Here is a 27,545-nt window from a genome sequence, read left to right as displayed (position 1 = left end):
GTTGAGAGAGGGCTTGGCGTCTTCAATGGGGAAGTGGATGGGCTTTTAATCACCAACACTTGGGGCAATCTATTTTGCTGGTTCTTTCCTAAAGGGGCATTTTCATTATTTTCCTGGTTCTGTGCTATGTCCCAGACAGGAGCAATATTACCACATACCCACTGGCCTCAGAATCTAGTTAACACACTCAGTAATATATGAATTTCTGCCCATGAGGCCAATCCAACCAATGTCCCATATACAACTAGAAAAAGAAATTCAATTATGACATGCAGGGTGGCCTCGTCCCAGTTGCTCCATGAGTAAGTAAGGCTGGGCCTGCTGGAGGCCGTTAAATCACCTCTGCTTCATCTTAACAATGATGGGAACACTTACTGAACACTTCCTATGTGCCAGGCATTCTGTGAGTCTCTCTGCAGACATTATCTCTAATCCCACAAGCAAGATACACTATAACTTCTACAAATGAGGAAGCTCAAAGAGGCAAGGTGACTCCCCAAGGCGAGCTGGTGGAGGCAGGAATGGAACCTAGTCCACCAGACTCCAAAATCTATATTCCTCTGCTAACATCACCTCTTCTTTTCACTGAGATCTTTCTTTCAGGGTTACTTTACCCAGTTGGCCAGCTTATCTATAGAGTCAATCCACTTTGATTGTCGAGACGGCTGAAAACACCAGATCAGTATTTTTTCTCCATTTTCCTCCCATTCTGTTACTGAAAGACACCAATTAGGAATGGAACCCCTAATTCACCAAACCTCCATCTCAGGAATTGGAAGCCACACATGTTCCGTGGTGAGTAGGCAATGGTTAACACATAAAGCTACTCCAAAGAGACAGGATGAACTGGGAGACCCCATATTGATTCAATTTATTGAAGGAAAATGCTGTGCCTTTTAAAAGCATGCTTTCAAAAAGTACTGAAGGGGAAAAAACTCCAAGAAGAGTTGGTCTCGTACAGATGTTTCACAATGAGCTTAAAATAACAAGGCTTCCAAGTGTATAAACGTGTGAAGGGCAGCCTCTGGGGTAAACCACCAAGGTCTATGCAGCAGAGAACCCTGAGGTGGTTCCTGAAGGTGTAAGAGAGAGACCCCAAAAGACCATGCCTAGAGGAGGGGCAGCAAGTGACCAGCAGCCCCACAAACTGCAAAGGCTTTAGCTACATCTCTTGCCTTAAGGCAATCATTCCTGACTATCACACACACAGTCCCTTGAAGGAACTATAGTTTATGTAAATCATAATGATAAGACATGTGATTACGAGTCCAAGGACACAGCACCTCCCGCCCCACCCCACTTGCTGGGCCTCCCCAAGTGTACCGGCTACACTGGGCAATGCCTAACCACCCTGCCGAGCCCAGTCTGGGCAGATGGCCACTCCTTGACTGTGTCCCTGTGGTTAACACACCTCTGTGGTGAAGCCTCTGTGTCTTCACTACTACTGTGGAATCAGTGCAGGATATCACAGGACAGGGAAAGGGAGGTGGGGACTTTGCTGTCTTCCACGGGCCAGGTGCTGGGCTGAGTGTGAGAAACAACATGATGGGCACAGGTGGCAATGGTCCTGCCCCTTAAAGCTGATGGGACCCTAGGCCTAAGTTCTCTAAACCTGCATTGTCTCATCTATAAGAGGTGGATCACGAGAACCCTACATCAGAAGGGTCCCGGGAGAAGGAAATGGGATAAGCAGCAAATACAAAAGAGGAAGAGCTGCTGGTAGATGGTGCAGTCAAGGTTTTTGTCATTGACCCTTCCGCCGCCCTGTGGCAGGTCGGTCTAGTTGGGGAGGGCTTCTTGGATGAGTCTTTTCCCACATTTGCACCATCAAGAATATCTTAAAAAACATTAATCATTTCTTCATTGCTCCTCCTCAGTACCCCAGATCTTAAACGGTGCTGTCTATGTAACAGCATTAAGTATCCACTGTCTCCCCGTTCTGTTCACCTAAAATATAATTATGATTAGCATTAAAAAGGTAAGGTGGAAAAAACAGGTAAAAGGGACTTCATCAAAATTTTAAACATCGTACATCCAAGGACACCATTGAGAAAGTAACAAGTCCCAGAATGAGAGCGTATTTTCAAATCATATGTCTGACAAAGAAGTCTTAAAACTCAACAGTCAAAAACAATTTAAAGAATAGGCAAAAGATGTGAATAGACATTTCTCCAAAGAAGACAGACAGACAGACAGCCAATAAGCTCACGAAAAGATGCCCAATATCATTAGTCATCAGGAAAATGCACATCAAAACCTCAGTGAGATGCCACTTCATGCCCACTCCAACAGCAAAATAACAAGAACAGATAATAACAAGTGCCAACAAGGATGCAGAGACACCAGAGTTCTAGGCCAGTGGGAATGGAAAATGGCACAGTCACCGTGAAAAACAGGCCGGCAGTTCCTCAAAAAGTTAAATACAGAGTTAACCTATGACCCAGCAGTTCCACACAGAGGAATATAGCCAAGAGCACTGAAAACACGTTCACACACAAACTCGTACACAAACATTCGCAGTGATACTCGTCATAACACAGTAGTCAAAAATGGAACCAATACAAATGCCCATCACTGAATGACTGATGGACAAAACGTGGCATCTCCATACAAGGGAAGGAAGGAAGCACGGATGTGCACTACCCCATGGTTGAACCTTGAAAACACCATGCTCGGTGGAAGGAGCTGGTCACAGATCACATATAATACACTTCCATTTACATGAAATATCCAGAATAGGCAAATCTGTACAGACAAAAAGTAGATCTGTGGTCGCTGGGGACCATGTGAGGGAAAATGGGGAGGGGATGGCAGTGGGCATGGGGTTTCCTTTGGGGGTGATGGAAATGTGCTGGAACTAGATCGTGGTGATGGTTACACGACCTTGAGAATATACTTAAAAAATGTACATGTTAAAAGGGTGAAATTTATGATGTGAATTCTATCTCAATTGAAAAAAAAGTGAGTGAGCTGAGTGAATAGGATTCCTTCCAAAGCAAGGAAATTTGACACACTTGGAAAAGCCCAAGATATGGTGTTTGGAGTCTGGGGCTGCCCTCTGACTAAATCTGGGACCCGGATCAGTTTTCTGAAACTCTCCATTTACTGAGGTCTTCATCTGTAAAATGGGATAGTATCATTACTTGGTCATAAAGATCAAATGGATAATGTATGCAAAGTGATTAGCACATGGTGTCCCATAGTCAAGTTTGCATGTGTGTTGGCTATCGTCACTGGCTCCCTGATGGAACAAAGAGAGAGCCAGTGCCCCATTCTGAATGAGAAGCCCTCTCCAGCCTGACCCTCCCCTCAGGTCCCCCCCGTCTCTCACCTCGGGGGTCAGTGCGTTGTTGTCCGAGGTCTGGCTGGACAGCAGGATGTGTGTGAACCCCTCTTCCTTGCGCACGACAATGTCCCGAAACCTACAGTTGCTTTCGTTCTGGCGGACGCTGTACCTGAGCCTCTTGTCAAAGACATAGTCCTTCTCTGCTTCCAGCTTCCTCTTCACGGGGCTGTGCAGGTTTAATCCCCCGTTGGTCAGAGCAGAGCCTTCCAAAATCAGATAACCAAAGTGAGAAACTGACATAGGAACAACCACACAAGAGGGTGATCACAGAATGTTCAGGCTGGATGTGGCTGGGACCTCCATGCACCCTCTGTTCTTGGGTGGAGAAGGGCCCAGGGCTTAACTGCTTCATCTCCAAATGTGAACTAGGACAGAGAGCACTCTCTGTGGAGGGCCCCAAGGGATGACCCTTGATCCCCCTCCCACACATCTACCGTGAGCCTCCACCCCTGCTCATGCGCCTTCAGCAGCAAGGAACCCACTACTTTGAAAACTGATGGCCACAAAACAAAACAAATAGACCAACCAAAACACTGCAGCTTTATTCATAATCACCAATAACTGGAAGCAACCAATATGTCTTTCACTAGGTGAATGAATAAACAAACTGGTACATTCATAGTGCGGAATATTATTCAACCATAAAAAGAAATTTGTTATCAAGCCGTGAACGTACACAAATGAATCCTGGATGCTATTTCTAAGTAAAAGAGGCCAGTGTGAAGGGCTACGCCTGGCACGATTCCCATTACACAGAATCAGCCAAATGATCAGTGGTTTCCAGGGATCAGGTAGAAAAAGAGGAGATGGAACGGGGGAAACACAGGGGATTCTGAGGGCGGTGAAACGACAATGATGAATGTGGGACATTAAACCTTTGTCAAAACCCAAAGAACTTTGCCGCACAGACAGTGAAGCTTAAAGGATGCAAATTAAAAAAAATAAATTTACAAGACTGGGGGAATCCAAGGATGGCACGCAGCATGTGATCAAAGAATCGAACTGTATGACCAACGTGTGAAACCACCTCACTGAACGGGGTAGGAGGCCCTCGGCACCTCAGAAACCCTAGGAATGACTGGAGTCTGTAAAACTAAAGCCAAGATAGCCCATAGAGAAAGTTTGTGCTCCAGCTGGCGAAGCCCATTCCCATGGAGGTGGATGAGAGTTCAGATTCTGATACCATTATCCACGTGTGCTGGAACTGAACGGTTAAATGAATGGATGGCAGATGGTAGGAGTAACGCTTCTCACAGTTGGAGTGGGAGTTTACAGATCAGCAAGGGGAGGGGGCTAGAAGGATCCATGTGGCTGTGGGTTCAGAGTGGAAGACATCAGCATGAACTCACGTTTAGCTTAACACAGATCCAGACGGTTACATGCGGACATAGTTACAGGTACATGTGTGTACGCAGGGCACTACACACACGTGTATTTCCTCCAACTGTCAGCTGAGAGGGCCCAGAACCATCAACACCCCAATAGCAGCGAGCATACCGAGGGCCCAGATGTTGGTTTCTGATACCATTCTCAGTAAAAGGAACCAGGACTCCCTGAAGAAATGGCAGATTCCAGGCCTGGGGCAGGAAACACACAAGATAAGCTTATAGTGGTGGAAAGGAAGGAAGTAGTAAAAAAATAAAAAATAATAATCTCTGCAGTGAAGAGACATGTCAAAAGGACAGAGGAGCCAACTGAAAGAGCTCCCAATGGCCAAACGTGCAACAACGTGAGCAACACAATAGACTAGAATTGCATTTATAACTGAAAGTATAAAATCAATACCCATGAGTCCATACTGATGTCAGTAAATAATCAAATTCATAAATAAATGGGGGGAGAAGAGACAAATACCCATGCAAAAGAAGTCCAAACAGTTTCTGTAGATTCTCTGCCTGCAGAGAGGTGGAGCCTAAGTCCCCAGTCGTTAAGTGTGGGTTGAGCTGGTGACTTCCTTCCGCACCACACAGCATGGAAAGTTGGGGGGCAGGGGTCGTAACTGGATGGTGGAGAAACCTGACTGGGGCAGACGGAGAAGCCAAAGCCCCTCAGCCAGGTGACGGAGACCAACATCAACAGTGATGAATCACAGTGATGGCGTGTGCCCTCAACACAATGTGTGGTCTTCCCCTCCAAAAAAACCTGCATCCCCCATTTCTAGGCATGAGAAAAAGATCGAACAAAACCAAATTGAAGGGCACTCTATGGAATACTTCATCAGTACATTTCAAAACGGTCAAGGTCATCAAACACCAGGAAAGTCGGAGAAACCATCACAGCCCAGAGGAGCCTGAGGAGACATGACAACTCACTGTAATGTGAGATCCTACATGGGATTCTGGAACAGACATTAAGCAAAAACTAAGGAAACCTGAATAAAGTAAGGACTTTGGTTAATGACAACATATCATGACTGGTTCATCAACTGTAGCAAATGCACCACTCTAAGGTAGGATGTTAATAATGGGAGGGAGCTGAGTGTGGCATATAGAGAAACTCTCTGTATTACCCTCCCAATATTTCCGTAAGTCTAAAACTGTTTTAAAAAGTGAAGTTTATTTTAAAATTAAGTTAATAATTTTTTAAAGACCCCACAAAACAGTTCTCAGGCAATTCTGACATGCAGGCAGGTTTGAGAACCTGGACCAGTGGTTCTTACACTTGAACATGCATCAGGATCACCTGGAGGACTGTTAAAAATCCACCTGCTGGATTTTTAGGGAATAGTTTACTGGACAGTAACTGCTGCCACTGCTTCAGCAACCAGGCTCTGAGAACCAAGGTCCAGACAAATCAGGGGGTCATCCACCACTAGGCGCCTCCCTGATGTGCAGTGAGCCCTCTGCTTGAACGCTGGTGAAGGTCTGAAGATCTTTTTTTTTTTTTTTAAAGATTTTATTTATTTATTTGCGACAGAGAGAATGAGAGAGACAGAGAGCACATGAGAGGGGGGAGGGTCAGAGGGAGAAGCAGGCTCCCCGCTGAGCAGGGAGCCCGATGCGGGACTCGATCCAGGGACTCCAGGATCATGACCTGAGCCGAAGGCAGTCGCCTAACCAACTGAGCCACCCAGGCGCCCAAGGTCTGAAGATCTTGCTGAGTGTCCCCATTGCTGCTGGGGGGTGGTGGGTGACTGCCCCATGCAATCGGTGACCTGGGCGCTGCAGGGAGGTAGGAGGAGGGGGTACAAGGGAACACAGAGAGGGACTTACTACTTGTTGGAGCCTTCCATTTAGTTTTTGGCAGGGACGCTGGAACCCAACCAGAAGCTGGCCCCCCAAAGCCCACCCTGCCCCCTACTTGGGAAAATTACTGCGTGGACAGAGTGAACATGCCCTGGTGGCTGATCCTCTGAGATCAGCTTATGAGTATCAAGAAAGAGAACATATATAAAAGACCTAGGACATAGTAAGCAATGTATGAATGGTGGCTCTTACTTGCTTTATAATCATTATTGCCTGGCTCAGCACAAAAGTAATCCAGCAATATTTTCTGCATGAACCCTGTCTCCCCAACAATACCGTAAGCATCTTAAGGGCAGGATCACTGTCACACACAACACAGCCCAGCATACCTGTGCACCAAGAAGTCCACGGGAATTATTCTGTGGCTCCTGGAACCCTGAGTCACCCTGGGGGTGGACTCAGATCCTTACTTAGCCTCGTGGGCCTCATCATCTCAAGAACCAAGTCCAAGGCAGGGAGCAGGAAATGACTCCCCGGAAGGACCCCTCCTCCTGCACGCCGGGTCCCCACCCAGGTGGGCGCCCAGCCACAAAGTGGCAGAGAAGCAGCGGGGCCTGTGTTGTTGGGCAGCTTCCCTGAAGCCTCCTCCTTTTGTACTTTTCCATTACTCAAAGCAACTGGGCTTTGTCAAGCCCCACGATGCGGGTAAAATGATTCAATGAACTCCGGAAAGTAAACGCAAGCATTTAATTAAAAGGCTGGTGTAGAGGGAGCTGTGTCTTCAGGGTTAACCTCAAAACCTTCGGCTCCTCGGAAGAGCTTCCTAATTGGAGCTGGCCAGGGTTTCTGCAGCAGCCCGGGCAGATCCATGCCCTGGCCTTGCTGGAAGAGGTTGGCATATCGTAGTAGGAGCTGCTCTTGGAGGGCACTGGCTCCCGCCTGTGGGAAGTCAGAAGCTCAGGGCTTGTGCACGTCAGTGCCTTCCAGGTCTGGGAAAGGTTTGACCAAAATCCTCCCGCCCCATCCCCCAATCAAGTCAAGGCACTAATTAACAATTGCATGAGAGAGGAGGACAGGAGGCTTACCTTTTGTGAGCAGTTCTCTAGGTTGTCTATAAATTTCTCAACAGTCCTGTGAAATTGCTGGTCTTTGTCTATTTTGCAGGTAACGAAAAGTGAATAACTGGCTGGAAGTCACAAAGATTTTAAGTGGTGGAGCCAGGGCTGGAGTCAGCTCTCCCTCATTTTATTTGTTCATTTGAAATCTGATTATTTAGCACCTCCTATGGGCCGGCTAGATGCTAGATGATGGAGATCCAACAAAAATCAGAGAGCTAAGGTCCCTATCCTCACAGAGTTTGCTTCGGGTCGGGGAGATGAAAAGTCAACAAGTAAACTATTACCTAAAATTGGGACACATGAGAAAATATCAAGTGACGTGACAGAGAATAATGGGGGCAGGGGTCTCTGAATTCAAAGCCTGTGGTCTTTCTGCAAGAGCACAGGATAAAGCAGCCCCGAAAGGACCATCTGACCAAATAAACCACAAAACTACCTGAGGAAAACAGACCTCTTTATTCTCTATCAGGCCACTGGGCTCCCTCCTCTGATGGTGACTTGAAGGATGTACCATCTCTGGGCCAAAAAGAGGAGGAGAGCCTCCTTGAGAGCCTGAATTCACATCTGAACCTAAGTGGGTAACATGGGCCCTGCATTTTAGGAGATTCGGAGCAAAGCTGCCCCCCAGAGACCCTCAGGTGCTGGCCTCACACACAGCTGCCCTCAAAGCCTCTCCCCCTCTGTGGCATCATGCTTCCTGAGACTGTGACGGGCTGACCGGGAAGACACCATGGGAACAGAACATGCTGGAAGCATGGAAGTGGAGGGCTTTGCAGCCAGATAGCATGGAAATTCCAGCCCTGTATTTGCTAACTGGGAGAAGCTGGGAAGCCACATGAGCTCTTGAGCATTAGCCTCCTTGATGAGAAGATGGGGCTAACAGGACCTGCTTTTCAGGGTTGTTTTGAGTTCAGTTAAAGAACCAATAGGGGATTAGCAAGTGCCTAGCTCATCTTAGGCACTTCACAAACGTTGGCTGAAGGACCCCAAATCATTCCAAAAAAGAGGAATTAACTGCTGAGCGCTCTTCCTCCCAGCCTCTAAGGCTGAGGCACAGACCCAGGCCAGGATGTGGCGTTCCAGGCAGAGAGAGCTGACCGCCCTGTGAATCCATAAATCAGGGGGAAACCCAACAATGGGCTAGCCTTCAGCCCCCCACACGCCTTCTCATGAGCTGCAAGGCTGGGCAGCTCACTCATCCACACTCTGTGCTCTCATTACCCATGTGTGGATTGGGAAAAAAACATTCCTGCCTCACAGGATTGTTGCCAAGTAAAGGAAGTGATGGCGGCTGCATTCCTGGGACAAAGGACAGTTTCCTTCCTTCTTTTCCCTTCAAACCTTCCCACATTCCTTCCTTCAGGGTAAGTACAAAGGAGTTTTTGACGTTAAGAAGGTTCCATAAAATCACGCTCTGACACAGCCCCTCTGCTCCAAACATGCGGAAGTGGCAGATAAATACCGGGCTCGCAAACAAGATAATCATCTCTGTGCATGAGAGGCAGAATGTCGACACAAAGCACTACGTGGGGCTGGGGGCTGGGAGTGCTGGGCAGGAAGCACACTCAAGGGTGGCAGAGACCAGTGTCCCACACAAGACGGGAGAGGGGACCCAGGCCCAGGGCTTGACCCCAGGGGATGGCCCGAGGCCCCCTCTGTGAAGGCAGGCCAACAATAAGAAAACCACCTGCTGCCCGCAGCCACAGCTTTGTTGGGAGCTCCAGGCCAGGTGGAGGCAAACACAAACTATCAGAGAGGGAGGGGGGGGAAGAGAGAAAGCAAAGAAAAGCAAAACACAACTTTCCCTCTTAACACGAGCCTGTACACCAAAATTCCAAAACCTGCAGACATCTAACGCTTAGACACCAAGCCAACAAAATCAACACTTATGACATGAATTACTCCAAAGAAGATAAAATGAGTATCATGAAACAATCTGACAAGGACTTTAAAACAGGAATGTCTCGAATGCTCAAAGTGACAGATGAAAGGAAAAAAAAATAGATTCACTGAAAATAAACAAGAAATTCTCAAACAAAAACAGAAGAAAAAAAAGAGTGGTAATAAGATAAAGAACAAATGAGAAGAAAAATGGCAAATGGGAGAAAAATATTTGCATATCATGGATAAAAGACTAAGATCCCCAGATTGTAAGAAGTTTTATTTTTTTTTTTTTAAAGATTTCATTTATTTATTTGAGAGAGAGAATGAGAGACAGAGAGCACGAGAGGGGAGAGGGTCAGAGGGAGAAGCAGACCCCCCGCTGAGCAGGGAGCCCGATGTGGAACTCGATTCCGGGACTCCAGGATCATGACCTGAGCCGAAGGCAGTCGCTTAACCAACTGAGCCACCCAGGCGCCCTGTAAGAAGTTTTAAAGACAAGTCAGAAGGCCCCAAATTCCTCCTTTAACAAAGAGTGGACAGAAGATATGTGCAGGCACCTACAAATATTACATGAAAATAGCACTTAAACATAAAACCTCAACTTTCTTTGATAATGCAAATTAAAATCCCAAAATAATGGAGTAAGAATTAAAACTATACTGAGACACCATTTCTCACCCACCCACTTGGCGAAAGTTCAAAATCCTGACACTCTGCTCTGCTAGAGAGGATGTGGGGAGTCGGCCATTCTCTTAATTGTGGGTGGAAGGCAAAATGGCATAAAAGCAATAGAAGGGAATTTGGCAACATGTGACAAAGCTGTTTATGTGCTTACTCTCAAGCCAGCAATCCAATTCTAGAAATATGACATCAACATAAACCTCTAACAGTACAAAAATATATGTGCCTACGATGACTCCTTACAGCACTCTTTGCAATTGCAAAATATTGGAAACTATTTAAATATTGAAGCGTGGGTTGGGGACAGAAACTAGGGTGCATCCACAGGATGGAATACTACGCAGCTGTAAAAAAGAATGAACATTCTCTCTATGAACTAATAGGGAGTGGTTTCCAAAATATATCTTCAAGTGGAGAGAGACCAGGTGCAAAAGTACTTTACGTTTATTGTAAGAAAAAAAGGGAAAGAGATAAATCTGATTTTTTTTTTTCTCAGAAAGAAACACAGGAAGAATATACCAGAAGATGATGAAAATACAAGTGGGTACAAGTCATTTGGCAGGGAGAACAGAGGAGAAGGGGGAGGGGAGAGATGACACTGTTCTGAGTACATTTTTCTGCTTTAAGTCTTGTAAGTATATTAAAGCATGTCAAGAAAATAAAATCAGGGAGGATGAAGAAAAATAAACTGAATGCAAAAAGAAAGAGAGGAATCTAATCCTATCTCAAATGAATAACATAAGCACACTGGGGGAGGGTAGAGAACAAATATGAGTAACTTTTGAATGCAAAATTATGACTTATACATCCTCAAACAAACCTTGAACTCTCCCTAGTGGGTTTGTTTTCACAGCACTTAGGGTGGAACAACTCCAGAACTATTTTATAGGCAGTAGAGGGTTGAGCAAATGAGTAAATGTGTGATGTTGTGGAGAGACAGGGTTCACTTGATGGAAGAAGGGTCAAATAAATATGGAATGGGGACGGTGAGGAAGAAATCAGTGGGATTGGAATGGAAGAAATTTGGACCATAATAGAAAAAACTGGAAAATGGATCATAGATTAAATTATTGTATCAATGTTAAGTTTCTGAAATTTCTAACTGTACTGTAGTGGCTTAAGAGAGTATCCTTTTTCTTAGAAGATACCCATACTGAATATTAAGGGATAAAGAGGCATGATGAATGTAATCCATACTCAAATGGTTCAGAAAAAGAATAATAATCTGTATATAATTTATAGTAACTTATCAATTATAGTAACTTATGAGTGTGTATGTACACGAGTCTATACCTAAACATATATACACATACATATACATAAACATATGGAGAAAGGGCAAACATGATTAAAATGTTTTAAAAAATCCAACGAATGTGAAAAGAGCCTCTTTATGATGTTTTCTGTAAGTTTTAAATTACTTTAAAGCAAAAAGTCAAACACACTTTTAAAAACAAATATCCTGCAAAATAAGAATCAAAGTAAAATTCCATTCATGGGATAACTCTAAGAAAAGAATATTTGAAGAGGTAATAGCTGAGTATTTTCTAGAACTTAAAAAAAAAGGACAAGTTCTTAGTTTGAAAGAGCACTCTGGTTACTAAACAAGATGAAGACACAAATGATAATGAAACTGCAGAATGTCATGGGTAAAGAGAAGATCTTAAAATGTAGCCTGGAGGGGGAAAAAAAAAATCACATTATCACAAGGGGTTTACAGACTGATAGCAACAGCGACAACACTGACCCGGGAAGAAAAGGGAACTTCTGCCATCAGAATGCTAAGAAAACCAGTATCAACCAAGACTTTTATATCCAGCTAAAACAGCATTTAAAGGCCTGAGTATGTGCGCATTTTTCAGATACCCAATGCCAACAACATTTATCTACCAGAGTCTGAAGGAATTACAAAGAGAAGCTTCACCATGTAAAACAGTTAATTCAGAGGAAGACATAGGACTCAAGAAACAAAGTTGGTCTTAAAAATTTTCAAGATATGAAAAAAAATTTCATAAATGCAATCACTTGCTATGAAAATAATAAGCAAAGTCTTTGGTGTTTAACAACATTGGGTGTACAAAACAAAAACAAGATGTCCAATGAGAATTTAAAGCCAAGTAGTATCCTCCTTGCTATATCCAATAGGAGGACATCCTATTTGTTTGAAAAAAATTCATAGTTGAGTATGTATGCTAAAATTTAAGAATACAAATTCAATATGTGGCTGACTTCCAAGTCAGCCTAGTGCAAGGGAACCTATAAAATGTGCAGTTCAATAAAAAAGCTTCAAAATGTCAGGGAATGGGGATGGGAGAAGGAGCAGAGAAACAGAATGCAAAATAGAAAAAAAATCCAAATATATTAATAATTGCATTAATCTGCAAGATTAGGTTAATATATTAAAAGATAGAGATGATCAGATTGAACAAAAGATGAAAGAATCCAGATGGGTGAAGGATTCCTTAAGGAGAGACCTTTAAAGACAGAAAAAGTCATCTCAGCTCAGCTACAGGGAGGAGGAAACTGGGCCAATCAACTGAGAAATGGAGGGACGACTCCAAAACTATCAAGAAATGTTGTGCAGCTATCAATCACAGGAAGGAAAGGTGTGTCAGGAAATGCACTGCAGTTTGTAAGATACACAAAGAGAAATAGAAAAACAAGGCAAGCTGCATTGGGATGGGGGAGGGCAGAGGTAAAGGGCTGGAGGGGGCCACAGAGGATGGCACAGATGAGCAGTGGACCACAGGAGACTTCCATCACACAGTGTCAGCTTTCAAGAAACACGTCCAGTCCAGGCAGGGATCAGGGTCTCTGCCGAAATTCCCCACCAAGACCATGTCAAACCTCAGGTGCAGAAGGGCACAGGGAGGAAGGAAGGGAAAGTTCAGACAGATCACCAGAGGATCCCAACTGAGGGACGCACTATCCATGCTACTTCCACACTTACATGGTCTCTCTCAGGAACTCAGGCAACTCTTTGATTATCACGGGCAGCGGGGCTAGGAGAGATCTCTACACCTGCCCAGAAACATCCAAAATGGAGACTTCAGGGTCAGTACAGCCTCATCTTCAAAGTCCTTTCTCTCGATGGCTCACTATATGCAATACCTATATGTTGTTGGGTACTTAGTATGCAATTCACACAGCTTACCTCATCTAACTCTAACACCAACCCTGAAGACACAATTTTATCCCCATTTTACAGAAGAATAAACCAAAAGCCAAGGTCATCATGCCAATCAGACAGTGCCAGGATAGGGTTTAACCTCCAGCATCTTGATTTCAAACCTGATGCTTAAATCAAGCACCAAGGCTCAAATCTAACACTAGTCCTGGGCCATCCCACCGGTGTTGGCTCTGCTTTTCTTTAAGAGCCCAGTCTTTAGTGAACAGAGCAGGAAGGAAAATTTGGACATTAAACCTGGACAGGTGTCATGTGATGCTATTACCAAGCCAAGCTCATTTTGCTGTGTTATCATCATCTGTACACCTGCTTGATGCCCCCACTGAACTCTCTGGGGACAAGCCTGAGAGTTACTCACTTCGCAGAAGTCTGCAGGACTGAGCACAGTGCCTGGTAAACAGCAATTGCTCTATGAAGTGCTCATCAGGGAAATGAATGAGTGAAAAACAAATGGAGCAACTCCATTGTACCACGTGCCAACTTCGTAATTAACACTCCTGACGTTGGGATGCATTCCATATTCATTTCTCAATGTGCTGGTCATACTCCCACACCTTTGTACTAGTCTCGTGCGTGAAAACATTTGTTTTTTTGAAATCAGACTGATCTTACACCTAGATGACTCATATCACACCTGGCCCTTCTGCTTCATGGCAGCCAAGCGAGATCTCACCTTTCAGAGACACCCAGGGAAACAACACAATGTCAGTGCTATGAATTTTCCTTCCCTTGCACAGAAACTAGTAACACCATTCGTGGTCTGAGCCATCATAACACAGAAGGAAGAGGTCAAGAAACCGGAGCCCCTCTCTGTTCTGGAATAACCATGTGCTAAAGGCCTCACTCCTCTCAAAGCTGCTCTGCTGTTACCTGCTTGGGAAGTCTTCCAGAGCAGCTCATCCCTCTTCTTGTGGCTGTTTGTACATCCTTCTTCTTTTTTTTTTTTTTAAAGATTTTATTTATTTATTTGAGAGAGAGAGAATGAGAGAGAGCACATGAGAGGGGGGAGGGTCAGAGGGAGAAGCAGACTCCCTGCCGAGCAGGGAGCCCGATGCGGGACTCGATCCCGGGACCCTGGGATCATGACCTGAGCCGAAGGCAGTCGCTTAACCAACTGAGCCACCCAGGCGCCCCTCCTTCTTCTTTTACAGCGTTTACTCTCCCTTCTACCATCCACTCAGCACATAATTAGCGAGTGCCTAAGAGATGCCTGGCACCTGGGACATGGTGATGGGCAGAAACAGACAGGGATCCTGCTTTTCAACAGAACGTGCCGCCATGATGGAAATGTTCTATGCCTGCACTGCCGAATACAGTAGCCAACAGTTGCACACAGCTATTGAAATTTTAAAATTTATGTTTAATTTTCATTAACTGAAATCTCACCACATGTGACTGGTAGCCACCATATTGGACAGTGCAGGTCATCATGCTGCAAGATAATTATCTTGCATACCTTGTAAATCCTGACATACCTTTTCTGGACTGTCTGACTCCCACCTCACCTTCAGACAGAGTCATAAAGACAAGGGCCGTGTTGGTCATTCTTAAATCTCCAGGACAGTGCAGCCCAGCACAGAGAAATTGTTCAGGCATTGCTGAACCCAGTTAATGAGTGGATTAAGGAATAAGTGCTAGACATATAATAGAGGATCTACAGAAGTTTCCATCTCCTAACCCAAGGAGAGGGAGTGAGAAAAAGAGGCTGGAGAGCAGGATAGGGGTCTGCTACTGGCCCCATGGAAAGATGCAAGCCCAGGCATCACCCGTCCTGCCCATTCTCCCTATTATTCCAGTCATGATCAGTGCCTCGGGAAGCAGATAGATTCAGAGAGGAGGGATGGCTGGGACCACCTTAAGGGCAAGTCACACTGGACCACCTTCAGCTACAAATTATGGCAGAGGGGTGGGTGGTAAGAAGGCTTAAAATAAACGAAAGAGAAGACTCATCAGTTCCACAGTTGAGCGAAACCATCACTTTGTTGACTGCAGGGTTAGGGTTTTCCAGCTGCAGTTCTTAGAAGAGAAAGTGATAGTTCTCGTGCATGAGAGCCATTTCCTGGTCTGTGGTTGACTCACCCAAGATCCCTAAAGCATTGTGGACGGTTCTGACAGCACCCCGAGAGGGGAAGGCGGGGGTGGAGGGGTGCAAGGTTTACACGTCCAGTACATCAGAAGGAAGCAGACCCAGCAGTTGGGGACAGCAGTGTCTTTCAACAGAAGCATGGCTGGGCGGTCAGGATCTTCAGAGGGGTTGAGGGGGGGACCTGAAGTGGAAAACACCCTCTGTCACTGCACCCACTAGTGTCGCAAAGAGTTCAAAGTACCCAACCTGCCCCTGAACTCAATACGTGTGTGTTATTTCAAGCTGGTCACGGTCCCAGCCCCTAACTGTCCCCAAGTACAGAATCCCTGAATTCAAGGGCAAAGTCCAAATTGATGAATTTTTAAAAATCATACTTAGTCATGTTAGCCATCATCTGGCATATTATAATGATGCCTGTTGACATGTCATGAATTTTAGGAAAGCTGAGGTTCCAACATTACTTAGAATTGCTGGGAGGGATAGAGCCTCCGCAAGAGGCAGAGTTTGTCCTTGACTCACAGACCCTCTGTCTCCAAGGCCATCCTTGCCCAGCTGCCTCCAGAGTTGACGGCAAGTTTAAATGAGAAATCTAATCCTTTCTGCAACTGGGATTTCTATTAAGGAGTCCACTGCGTATTCTCTTCCATAGCAAAGGACTACACAAAACACAGAAATGCACTCTCAGAAATGGACCTGCGGTACCCTTGACGGGGGGCAGGGCTGGGAGGGGGAGGGCCGGGGGCGGTGGAGGGGGGAGCCCAGGCGTTTAATTAAGAGCCTTCGAGACAGCAGAATATTAAGGGAGAAGAAGCGTAGCAAGGAGGGCCCTCGCGGCAGATGGTGAAAGCAACTGTCAGAAAGACAAGGGAAAGGGGGTTGTTGCTGCAAAGAACCTGACAAAACATTAGCTCTCCATGTCACGTCCCCAGGAGAAGGGAGCGCGATGTAAGAACGCGGGACAGCCCGAGGTTGGGGGGTGACACTGACATAGTGAATGGGGGGGCGGGGTGATCCTGGCGCAGGACCCACATCTTACAGCAGCGAGGGATTCCCACTTTCTCCCTTTTGTCCGTTCATGCATCCACTCCCTCATTTGGCAGGTGTTTCTTAAGCACCTATAACAGGCCCAGCACTGCGAGGTGCTGGAAACACAGCTGTGAGCAGAATAGAGACCACACCTGCCCTCGTGGAGCTCAGGATCTCATGGAGTGAAGGAAGCAGAGAGCACCTACATGATCAGGTTGTGACCCTTACATGCCGAGGTACGTGCTGTCCATGAAGAAATAGTGCTCTACGCGTGCAAACAAACTAGACTCCGACCTACACGGGGAATCGCTCTTTGGGTGAGCCACAAAGGAGGAGGAGAGGTCGATTGCCCACATGAGGGCTGGTGGGAGGGCAACACACACACAGAGCACAGGGAGACAGGTGTGGACAGGGCGCCAGGCAGGCTGAATTGGGTAGGCTTTGCAGGCCTTGCAGAGTGTGGGCTCTGCGAAGGACTTCCTCAGCCTCTTCCAGAAAGAATTCAAAAACACCCTCCTACTGCAGGCTCCACCTGTCTGGTTCTCCGGCCAACCCTGACAGCACAGGGAAATCCCTGGAGCTTCAGCCTCCCCCGCGGGGTAGACTACAATTGGCTGGACTGCCACATTCCTTGTGATATGGCTCCACGCACCCACATGTGGATCCTTGGCTCTATAGCCCCGTGCCTTCCGTCAACAGCCCCACCATCCCTGCCTTCTTCCCAGCTCATTCTGGCTCCTTCTATCAGACTTCAACTTATGCCTCACCTCCTCCAAGAAGCCCTCTCTTTGGAAAACAGTGTGGAGATGCCTCAGAAAATTAAAAATAGAGCTACCCTATGACCCAGCAATTGCACTCCTGGGTATTTACCCCAAAGACACAGATGTAGTGAAAAGAAGGGCCATATGCACCCCAATGCTCATAGCAGCAATGTCTGCAATAGCCAAACTATGGAAAGAGCCGAGATGCCCTTCAACAGATGAATGGATAAAGAAGATGTGGTCCATATATACAATGGAATATTACTCAGCCATCAGAAAGGATGAACATGGATGGGACTGGAGGAGATTATAAGTCAAGCAGAGAAAGTCAATTATCACATGGTTTCACTTATTTGTGGAACATAAGGAATATCATGGAGGACATTAGGAGAAGGAAGGGAAAAATGAAGGGGGGGAAATCGGAGGGAGAGATGAACCATGAGAGACTATGGACTCTGAGAAACAAACTGAGGGTTTTAGAGGGGAGGGGGTGGGGGGGATGGGTTAGCCCAGTGATGGGTATTAAGGAGGGCACAAAACAATGTTATACAAAAACAATGAATTGTGGATCACTACATCAAAAACGAATGATGTATTGTATGGTGACTAACATAACATAATAAAATAAAATTAAAAAAAAAAAAGAAGCCCTCTCTAACTCCCTGCCCAAGATGGCTTAGGCATCCCTACCTATAGCTACTTCAAGATCATCTGCTTATCTCTCCATGGTACTAGGAACTAGAGTTATTTGTCTCAATAGTGCCTGGTATATCACAGTCACTCGATGAGGATTGGATGAGTTAACATCTATTAGAAAGGAGTGATACGCACAATCTGTTAAGTGCTCTAAAACGCAAGTAGGAAAATACAAAGATCCAGTTAGAAAACCGGGAGAGGTTTGAAATAACAGGAGCTAGTATTTATCAAATGTCTACCCTCGGGCAGGTAATATTCTTAGGGCTTTCTGTGAAGGAGTTCACTTATTCTGTACCCTAGTCCCATGAGACAAGACTGTATCTGCCGTTTATGAATGAGGAACTTGGCCCAGAGAGGCTGAGCCACTTGCCAGAGGCGACGCAGACGAATGCCTTGGTCTACCCACCACACTGAGCGTTGGTGGCCAGACGAGGTTCGGGCCACTAGCAGGGAGAGAAACACCCCCGGCAGGAAAACAAGAAGAGGCTCATGCTCATTTGTAAACTGAAATCACAACGACGGAGCTTGGAAAAGCATGACGAAGACTTGGCAAGAACTAGGGTGGGCGAAAGGGTGTCTCTGGAGGCAGCTTAAAATGTCTTATCAGAGGGAGGACAGTCTGGACACTGGAAAACTCTGGGCAGCTCAAAGGGGAAGCAGATCCACATGCCTGACACAAATGGGTTTTTAAGTTAAAACAAGATGTTCTCACCATTTCCAGTCTTTATTTGGATGTCACCTTCTCATCGAGGCCTCAGATTCTTGTTCTGTGTGTGTGGTGTGTGTTCCTTTTAATCTGAGGCCCACAGGGGCATCGCTCACTACGAGCCATTCCTGGAACGCCAAGTCAGCATCTGTGGAACCACTACAGATGTCTCAGAGGCAGGCCCCAGGGGTGCTGACCAGAATCATGCCCCAGGACACAGGGAAACGTGTGCTGGTTTGAACTTAAATCGCTGCAGTGCCTTTTTTCCTTCTTAAAACTGTTCATAGACCTCTTTTTCCTTCTTAAAACTGTTCATAGACCTCTGAGAGTGTTAGCATCGCTGGGCCTGGCACCACGCCCCAAGTCCTACCCTTGGCTCCCTGTGTCTCAACCTCTTTGACTGAGCCTCTTTGACTGACCTAGAGGCAAGGCCAATCATGGCAAACCTTGTTGTGTGGCTATGTTGTTCCATTGCTAACTCAGAGAAACGCTGAGGGGAATGAATACTATCCGGTATGCTGGACACAAAGAAGGAGCTCAGCACCGCCAATATCATAATCATCAAAGAAGACTGGCCTTTCGTCCGAGTGCTGGGGGTGTGGGGATAAGCCATGGGCCTGGGGGGTCCACCCCAACGGGGAGGAGGAGCTTTTCACCAAAGTTGGCAGGCTGATTTTCATTTCTGTTCTGAGACCCTCTGTAGACAATGCACCCCCTCACTGCTTGTACCCTCCAGGGGGGACAGGGTGGAGGGAGCTTCCACTGCTCACCCACTTGCTTGGGTTCACCACTGATGAATGGCGGCTTGGGAACAGTTCCTAAGACTTGTTTTGAGGTAGTTGAGAGGGGAAAAGAATATCTGAGCTGACAAGGAAAGTGATGAGTCGATTTCCGAATCTTGACATCAGATTCTCTGGATGCCAAAAATCAAATCCAGGAGTGGGGAACTGACCACAATGTTGATTTCCCCCTTGGACTCGCCATGGGTCAGGTGACAGTCAGATTTTCCATCCCCGTCTGGTGCTTTCGCTCCGAGGCAGCGGCCAAGTTGGAAGGTCTTCACATTACCCCGTAAGAGAGTTTTAAGTTCATTCATTAGCACCCATCACTTACTTGCCACACTTTGAAAGACAAACCGGACAAACCCCCTAGGCTGCAGTTGTTGCTGTTACTGGTTTGGAAAACGACCCACTTTTGAACCACAGAAAGGTTGGTCGGAGTCTGCGGGCCTGGGAGTGGGTGTCTAAAGGGTGTCACAAGAGGACCTGTACCAGGGAAAACAGATACCTTCGTTAACAAGAAGCCGCTGATGTGATTCACTCCGTGGCTGGGAACCGCAGACCGTGACACTCGGAGCCAGCTTCCCCTCGGCCTCTTCCGGAGGCAGGCTGGGCACCTCAAGAAGCAGTGGTGATTCTAAAGGTCATGAACAGGGGTCATGTTCAGGACACGGAGTGCGAAGTTTCTTGAGGTCGCAATTTTGAGGAAGTATCTGGGACTGTGAGCACTATATCCTTAAGTAGAATTGACCTATGATTTTCCTTGCTCTTCCACTCCTTGTCTGGTTTGGAAATCCAGGTTACACTCACCTCGTCAAAGGAGTTGGAGTGTCTCCTTTTTTTTCTCTTCTCTGCAATCATTTGGATAAGATAGGGATTATCGGTTCTAAAGTATTTGGTAGACTCGCCTATAAAACCATCTGGGCCTTGTGTGCCTTCTTCCTGCTATTTTTATGAGAGCTTCGTAATGATGGAGTTAATGATTTCTTTAATAGTTATGGGTCTATTCAGGTTTTCTGGTCGTCCTTGAGTTCATGTCCTTAAGTTGTATTTTTTTAGGGAATTGACCATCTTATCCACGGTTTCAAACTTAATGGCACAGAGTTAGTCACACTGTCTCAGGCTTAGGAGTCTATCCTTCCAGTAATAAGCAACAAGGGTAAGTCCAAGTGCCCCATCAGCACCCCCGCCCTCCCAAATCAGGGCATGCGTTTGTCAGGGATCAGGGTTTTAGGAACTGTCTTATACTGCTTGCGAGCTAGAGGGGCAGTGGTGGAGAGGTCAGCTCCGTAGTCAAATTGCCTGGATTTCTCTCCTAGTTCTGACCTGGGCACACGTACCCTTAGTTTCCTCCTCTGTAAAATGGGTAGAACCACCAAAGCTAGCTCTCACGACCGTATGAGGATCATAAAAAGTACTTCATAAACCCCAAGGCCTCATCGTAGGGGAGTTCTCATCCTCTAAAACTTTGAACTTAACTTTTCATTTCACAGACTTTGAACTTAGGATTCTTGTGAATACCAACTCAAGGTCCAGAGCAAAAGCGCTTCCACTCTGTCCATTACCACCAACTGGTATTCACAACCACCATCTGTCATTTTTGTCTCAACCCTCTTGGTGCTCATTAGTCTAGAGCAGTAGATCTGCAAGTGGGGTCCCCGGACCGGCGGCAGCATCTGGGAACTTTCTAGAAATGCAGACTCTCAGGCTCTACTCCACATCTACTGAATCAGACACCTGGTAGGTTGGCATAACAACCTTGTGTTCTGACACCCCTTCAGGGGATTCTGATGCCGGCTCCATGTGTGAGAGCCCTAAGTTCTTAAAAACCACAGGACACTACCCACGATCCTCCTGAGTCCTGAGGTGCTTTTAAAACATGCTTACTCCCCGATGATCAGTGAAGGGCAAAATGAAAATCATGCAGGCAAAGGAGTGGGAAGAGATAAACAAACATTATAGAAGTGAAAGCTGAGATCATTTTAAAAGATCAATGGACAGAAATGGCAAATGTTGCCTGTTTGTGTGCGGTGACTCATTCAATGATAGGAACCATTCTGAAAATACTGAATCAAGCAGCATCTGAGCTGCAGTCCCCGCACAACAGGCAACAGTTATCGGGACGCAAGGAAAAGGATTCTCAGAATTCCAAGAAAAGCGAACGTAGGGCCACAGGCTTGGCATCAACACTGGAAGCTCACTGGCTTCACGGACATTCGGGAGAAAGCTGGGCACCTGTGGGTTGTGCTCGCCCTCAGGGTGGAATGCTAGCTCGCAGTTAGGGATGTTTCCACAGGTTAGAGGCTCATCCGAATCTAAAAAGTACTGATGCTTTGGCCCATATCAGACAAGAGTAAGCTAGCCAGTTCTCCTGGACCAGGCCAGGAGAGAAGCCAGCCAACTCAACAGCTTTTCCATACGGATGAAACCGGTCTATTTTAGAGAAAAATAGAGAGGGAGAGAGAGTGTAAGAGAGAGAGAGATGCCTGGTGGAAAAGTGCATCAGCAAGAAGTGATGTCAAGTTTTAAACCTTTGGAGGACCAAATCACATTCCCACTTCCATAAGCTTAACATGTAACATGTAACTTTGGCTCTACCAGCAAATGGATCCATGAACCACTGCTGAGAAACCAAATACTTCCTCTGCAATGACTGTATAGTTAAAATTCAGCATTTAAAATGCATAACCCACACCCTGCCCCTGAGATCCAGATTCATTGGATTGGGGTGGAGCCCATTTTTAACAAGCTCCCCAAGAGATACTGAGGCAGATGGTTCCGGACCACAGAGCCATTTGTCATTACCAGAGGAGTCAGAATCGAGAGCAGTACTCAGTCGCTGCACACATTTCACAAACATCGCTGGGGAAAATGCAGGCTGAAACCAAAACACCACCCGCCAGAGCCCCAATTTAGCATTTGTTCCCACAGCACAGATCAGGGAAGTCAGCAGTAAATGAGTAACGTGTTACATAAGTTGCTTTTCTGTATGCAGAACCTTAATTCACCAACGAGAAGTTAAAATCATATAAAAAGCAACAGCCCACCCCCAAAACAAATGCTGGGAAGGCGAAGCCAGGATCTCCCCAGCCCCTTCTGGGAGCCAAGGATAATCCCTTCTCTGTGCTGCAAACCCGACTGGATCACCTTGTGCCGCTAGGCACCAGATCCTTTGGTGGAGGTGGGGAAAGGTGGAGTGAGGGAAATGGGGAGGAAGACAACAGTCAAGTTTCCACATGGGCATGGACACTGGCCTCATCGAGACTTTTCTCTGGTTGAAAACATAAGTGGAGCCCTGTTTTACTTGACTACACCTCTGACCCCTTGCTGGCAAGTTCTGGAACCACAGAACTCCTCTGTCTTGAGTCTTATCTAAGAACCCCGAACCACCTTCTCTCTTTGGTGAAGGATTCCCAGTCTTTTCTTTCCCCCAGCTATCCTAAGACCTAAGATAGTAAGCTAGTTCTAACTAGAATGTTAAAGGCTGACAGTGCTTGGAGAATTTATCAGCGCAGTGACCACCGAGGATGTGAATGTGGGCATGGCAAAGCTATACCATGTATGTAACATACATGTTACTTCTTCCACTGAACCTCTCAGGAACCTCTCAACACTGACCTGGAGCCATCCACTCTCATCTTACTGGGAGAAGTCCTTACCTATCTTTTTATTGCTCCAAGCACCTAGTGTGGTGACTAACCCTTAGGAAGTGCTAAAAAAAAAAAAAAAAAAAAAAAAAAAAGCATTGAATTGACTTAAATTGACATCTGATGTGAGCCTTAATTGCCACCCCCGTTTTGCCACAGAGCACGTTTCAAAATGCATTAGAGTCACCTGGGGTGCTTGCTAAAAACCCATCTTCTGGGCTCCACCCCAGACTTAATAAGTCAGACTCTATGGGACCGTCATTTTTAACAAGGTGCCAGGTAATCTTAGACACATAAAACATGAGAACGGCAGCTTTAACCTTACAGGGGAATCTCAAGGACACCAATACCATGGGATGTAATTAAGCCAAAGAGCCCTTTGAGAATGCCCAAAACAGAACAAAATAGAAGTAGGTAGCTTCCTCCTCTCTGTCCAGGTACATGCCCAAGTAGAGAGCATTCAACATCGCTGAGAAAAATGAGGCCAATAAGAGACCAGAGACAAGAAAGGTCTAGAGAAGCATTCTGGAGTTAAGAATGGGATTTAACAAGGCCACCTCGGATCCCAGCAGGCTCATCCTCACCCTCCCACCCTGGTTGTGGGGTACCGTGCCCCATCGGCAGATCATGAACCAGAGGGCATCGACGAGGCCCAAAATGGAGAGCAGACGGCAAGGAGCTCTGCCCCACTTTGGAAAGTCATGTGGAATGAGAGGTGCACCTCCATCTAGACTGCTCTACAAGCCTGGCTTCTCTGCTTCACCCTGCAGGCTGGTGGCTACAGTCAGCAATGCTTCTCCTCACACTCTTGGGGCAGCTACATTTTGAGCCGGGCAGAGGACTGCTACCCGCCAGGGTGCGGGGCATCACGCGCAGGTTCCTTGCATCCACACCCAAGAAACCTCAGAAGTTCCCCTCACCAGCCGTCCTCCCTGAGACAGGGAATCCCTCTCCCGTAGGCAGCTGTCAGGGGAACGTCAAACATGGATGTTTATGCCAGGCCTCATTGACACAAGCCCACTCCTCCCCGAGAGATGAATTTTTAAAACAAACAGTTTTTACATATGTTAGCAGGCAGAGTCATGTCAGCATCAGGGATCCCCAGACGGAAACGTGAGTCAATCTGGGGCAGACACTGCTAAATAAATCTTGTTTGGGTGAAATTCCTCTCTCTGGAGAAAGAGGAACCTCAAAGCAGATCGCTCAGATTCCCTGGCAAGATTCCCTAAAGACGCCCCAGCTCTCTGCAGCGAGGCATGCCCTGAGCACTTTGCACTCTGAAGTCACCATCGCTCTCCTGTGCACTTGCCCCCTCCTGGGAGTTCTGAGCCCGTCCCACCTGCGTCCCACACCCCTACGCCCACATACACTCAGGTTCCATCCAGGGCATCAGATGTCCCTTCCCTGTTGGGCCCGGGTTGTGCACGCTCATCCCGAGGCTTAGGTTCTGGCAGCTAAAGAGAAGAATGCCACCACCTAGACACACGGGTGTCTGAGAAATGAGCGAGGGGAGGGAACGCGTACAGATGGCTAACCTGGAAGATCCGGGCCGCTAAGGCTTAGTCAAGGAGTAATTTCACTATTAGGGATATGTCAGGTTTGGGAGCTTTAATTACCTGCGTCATTGCCTCCTCTTTCCTTAACTTTGCCTGTGGGCACCTGGTAAAACGGAGGAATTCTGTAACCTTTGCTGGGTTGCTTCCAGGGTGGAAGAAGAAGGTGCAAACCCAACGAATTAGCAGAGGATGTGGTCGGGGCAGCATCCAGGACCTCTACAGACATGGGGCCAGATCCCCCAGGCCAGCAACAGATGAGGCGTGAGAGGCTCCAGCTTAAGGACGGGTTTGGAGAATTTCAGTCCAAACTGGGTCTGAGAAGAGGGGCAGACCCCACCTTTCTGGGCTACACTGTGGAAGGCTCAATGAGATTGAAAGCATGCTCTTCCCTGGGAAGTGCATGCGACCCCAGAGAGACACTGGCCCTCTGGGGACATGAGTCTCGGGTCCCAGCGGGTGAGGACTTGGGAGCTGCCTTCACAACAGAGGCTCGAGAGTGGTTACCATGGCCCTGGGTATGTTCAAGTAGACAGAAATTTTCAGCCCAATTACAGGCCTTGGCTGGAGCACCAGTGCCTTGGCCTCCCCCCATGCACAGGTGTCTCTAACCAGTGTGGGCCTATGACCAAGGCCACACGGCCCTCGGTGAGAGAGACAGAAGGAGAATTACTACCTAGCTAAGAGTCAGGGTTGTTGGGGTGGGGGTGGGGGTCTTATGTAGCTTCCTAAGCTGCATGAAAAGCCCCAGACACAGGAGGGAAAGACAAGCCACGTACCGAGCCCGTTCTCTGCCAATGCCCCATGGTTGACACCACATTCGGCCAGTTCTTGTTCTCCTACATCATTCAAATCCAAGCCAGGCTGGTGGGACCCGTTTCCAAAGTGCCTCTCATCCTTCTCGGAGCCGGCGTCCCCATTCTCCATCCCATTCTGAGCCTTTTTCAGAGGCATTATCTGCAAACCGCTGGGGGTAGTCCTGTAAGACACCGTCTTGGTGGCCCTGTCACCTCCCGCAGGGGGCTTGGCTGAATAGCCTTTTTTTGGCTTGGACAGGGAAGGGTTGATTCGCTTCCTTTTATGGGAAGTCCCTTTGCTCTTTCCAGATTCTGAAGGTCTGTGGGAGAGTTTCTCAACCGATGGGCCTCGGCCGTCACGCAGGAGCTTGGAGGCGCTGGCCTGCTTCCCTGACTTGATCCTTTTGTCCTTGGACATGTGCAGCCCGTTGAATTCGTCGATAAACTCCTCACAGTGCAACAGATGGTGCTCTGGCTCCCACGTGTCCTCCGTGCTTCCGTAGCCTTTCCATCGGATAAGGTACTCCCATTTCCCTTTCTTGTTCTTCCTCTTGTCTACAATCCTTTCGACCTGGGACACAAGATGAGAGAGCCAGAAAAGAGAGAGGAAAAAAAAAAGGAGAGAGGAAAGAAATCAGTCCCAGGCAACAATAGCACAAAGCCCACACCCAGGACAGAAGCACCTGCCCAGCCCTGGGGCGAGCCATTCAACACCGGAAGCTGACACTTCCAGGAGTGTCCAAGAAGGCTGGTTTATTTTAGGACACCACTGAATGGAACCAGAGGCCCTCGGCCATCCCCTATGACAACCATGTGATGCCATGCCTGGCTGGTGGCATCTGCCTGTCCATCCAAGGCTTACTCTTGCTTGAAATCACAGTGCGAGCTTTCACTAAAGGTCTTTATTCTTTTCATTGCACCAAAGTAAAATCAGACATATAAAGACCAATTTGGTGTGACTTTTTCACCCTTACTTATGGTAAGTAACATTTATGGAGCACTTACATGGTAGGCACTATGCTAAATGTATCCTTATTTATAATAATACAAATGCTTAGGCACACTCATTGGCCAGGTACTAAATGCCAGGCATGGATGGTCCCATTGCATTTTCCCTGACGATAACCCAGTGCAATAGGTATTCTTTCTACCTCCCGTCTATACTGAGGAAATGAGGGAGATCAGGTCACTCAACCAAGTCCCAAGCTGGTAAGGGCAGAGCTGGGATTTGACCACTCTCACCTCCAACTTATTTCCTTAATCACAAGCTACAAAAATCTTCCATACTGACCCACACTGATTTGAATTGACAAAGCCCAATATCCCTCCCTGGCCCCTCCCACAGTAAGCTCCCCCAGCCTACAATGCAGGGCTAAGAGGTGAGACCTGAACCTCTATCTGTCTGGGTCTAAAGCCATGTGCTACTGTCTACGTACCTTCAAAGGTACGAAAATCTGCCCTGTCTTCAAGGATTCTCATGGAAGAACACACTTAGAAAAAAGCCAGTCCTGATGCTAATAACTGGTCCGTTGAGGGGAAGAATACATGAGGGTTCATTTATTATTCTTTCAACTTTGCCTTAGATGTGAAATTCTTTAAATTAAAAAAAAAAAAAGACAGAAAATTCCCAATACTCTACACCCAAAGAGCTAAATTTTAATGAAAAAGTGAAACAACTACATTCAAAAGTTCATTACATTTCAATGTCAACATAATGGAATTCTGGCCACGTGAAATTAATGAGTGAGGAATATACCCTTGAAACTCATGAACAGAAAAACCAGGTCAGAAGGGAGAAGTGAATACAGGTATAGTTGATCATTTTTCAAGATGGGTACTAAGTGCATGAGGGTTCAATATATGACTGTTTACGTGTACATGTCTGAATATTTATGTTTAAAAATTTCCACAATAAAAAGTAAAAAAACGCTGAAAAGTGAGATTGCCTCCCAATGGCTGAAGTACAACAGAGGCTATGCAAAATAATTAAATGATTTTCACTGCTCTGCACTTAATAAATATGCAAATGACTAGGCCATACTGCCTCTTCATAACACTGCTTCTTCAGAGACAATTTAAATGGTTTCCTTAAT

General features: G+C 46.6%; 1 protein-coding gene across 1 annotated transcript in view; it reads right to left on the bottom strand.

The window, feature by feature from the left end:
- Positions 1-27,545, bottom strand: part of CDYL2 (chromodomain Y like 2) — a 1,015,850-nt gene that overhangs the window by 884,220 nt on the left and 104,085 nt on the right. Inside the window, exons 2-3 of the mRNA XM_035025298.1 lie at positions 25,435-26,023; positions 3,332-3,549 (exon numbers count right to left, since the gene is read on the bottom strand). Coding sequence (XP_034881189.1) covers positions 3,332-3,549; positions 25,435-25,870 — 654 coding nt within the window. The 5' untranslated portion in view covers positions 25,871-26,023. The remainder of the gene's footprint in view (positions 1-3,331; positions 3,550-25,434; positions 26,024-27,545) is intronic.

This window comes from Mirounga leonina, unplaced genomic scaffold (assembly GCF_011800145.1).
Source record: "Mirounga leonina isolate KUSES-001 unplaced genomic scaffold, KU_Mleo_1.0 Mir_180, whole genome shotgun sequence".
Classification (NCBI taxonomy): domain Eukaryota; kingdom Metazoa; phylum Chordata; class Mammalia; order Carnivora; family Phocidae; genus Mirounga; species Mirounga leonina.
Note: the sequence above shows the minus strand (reverse complement) of the source record. Positions and strands in the feature narration are given on the sequence as shown.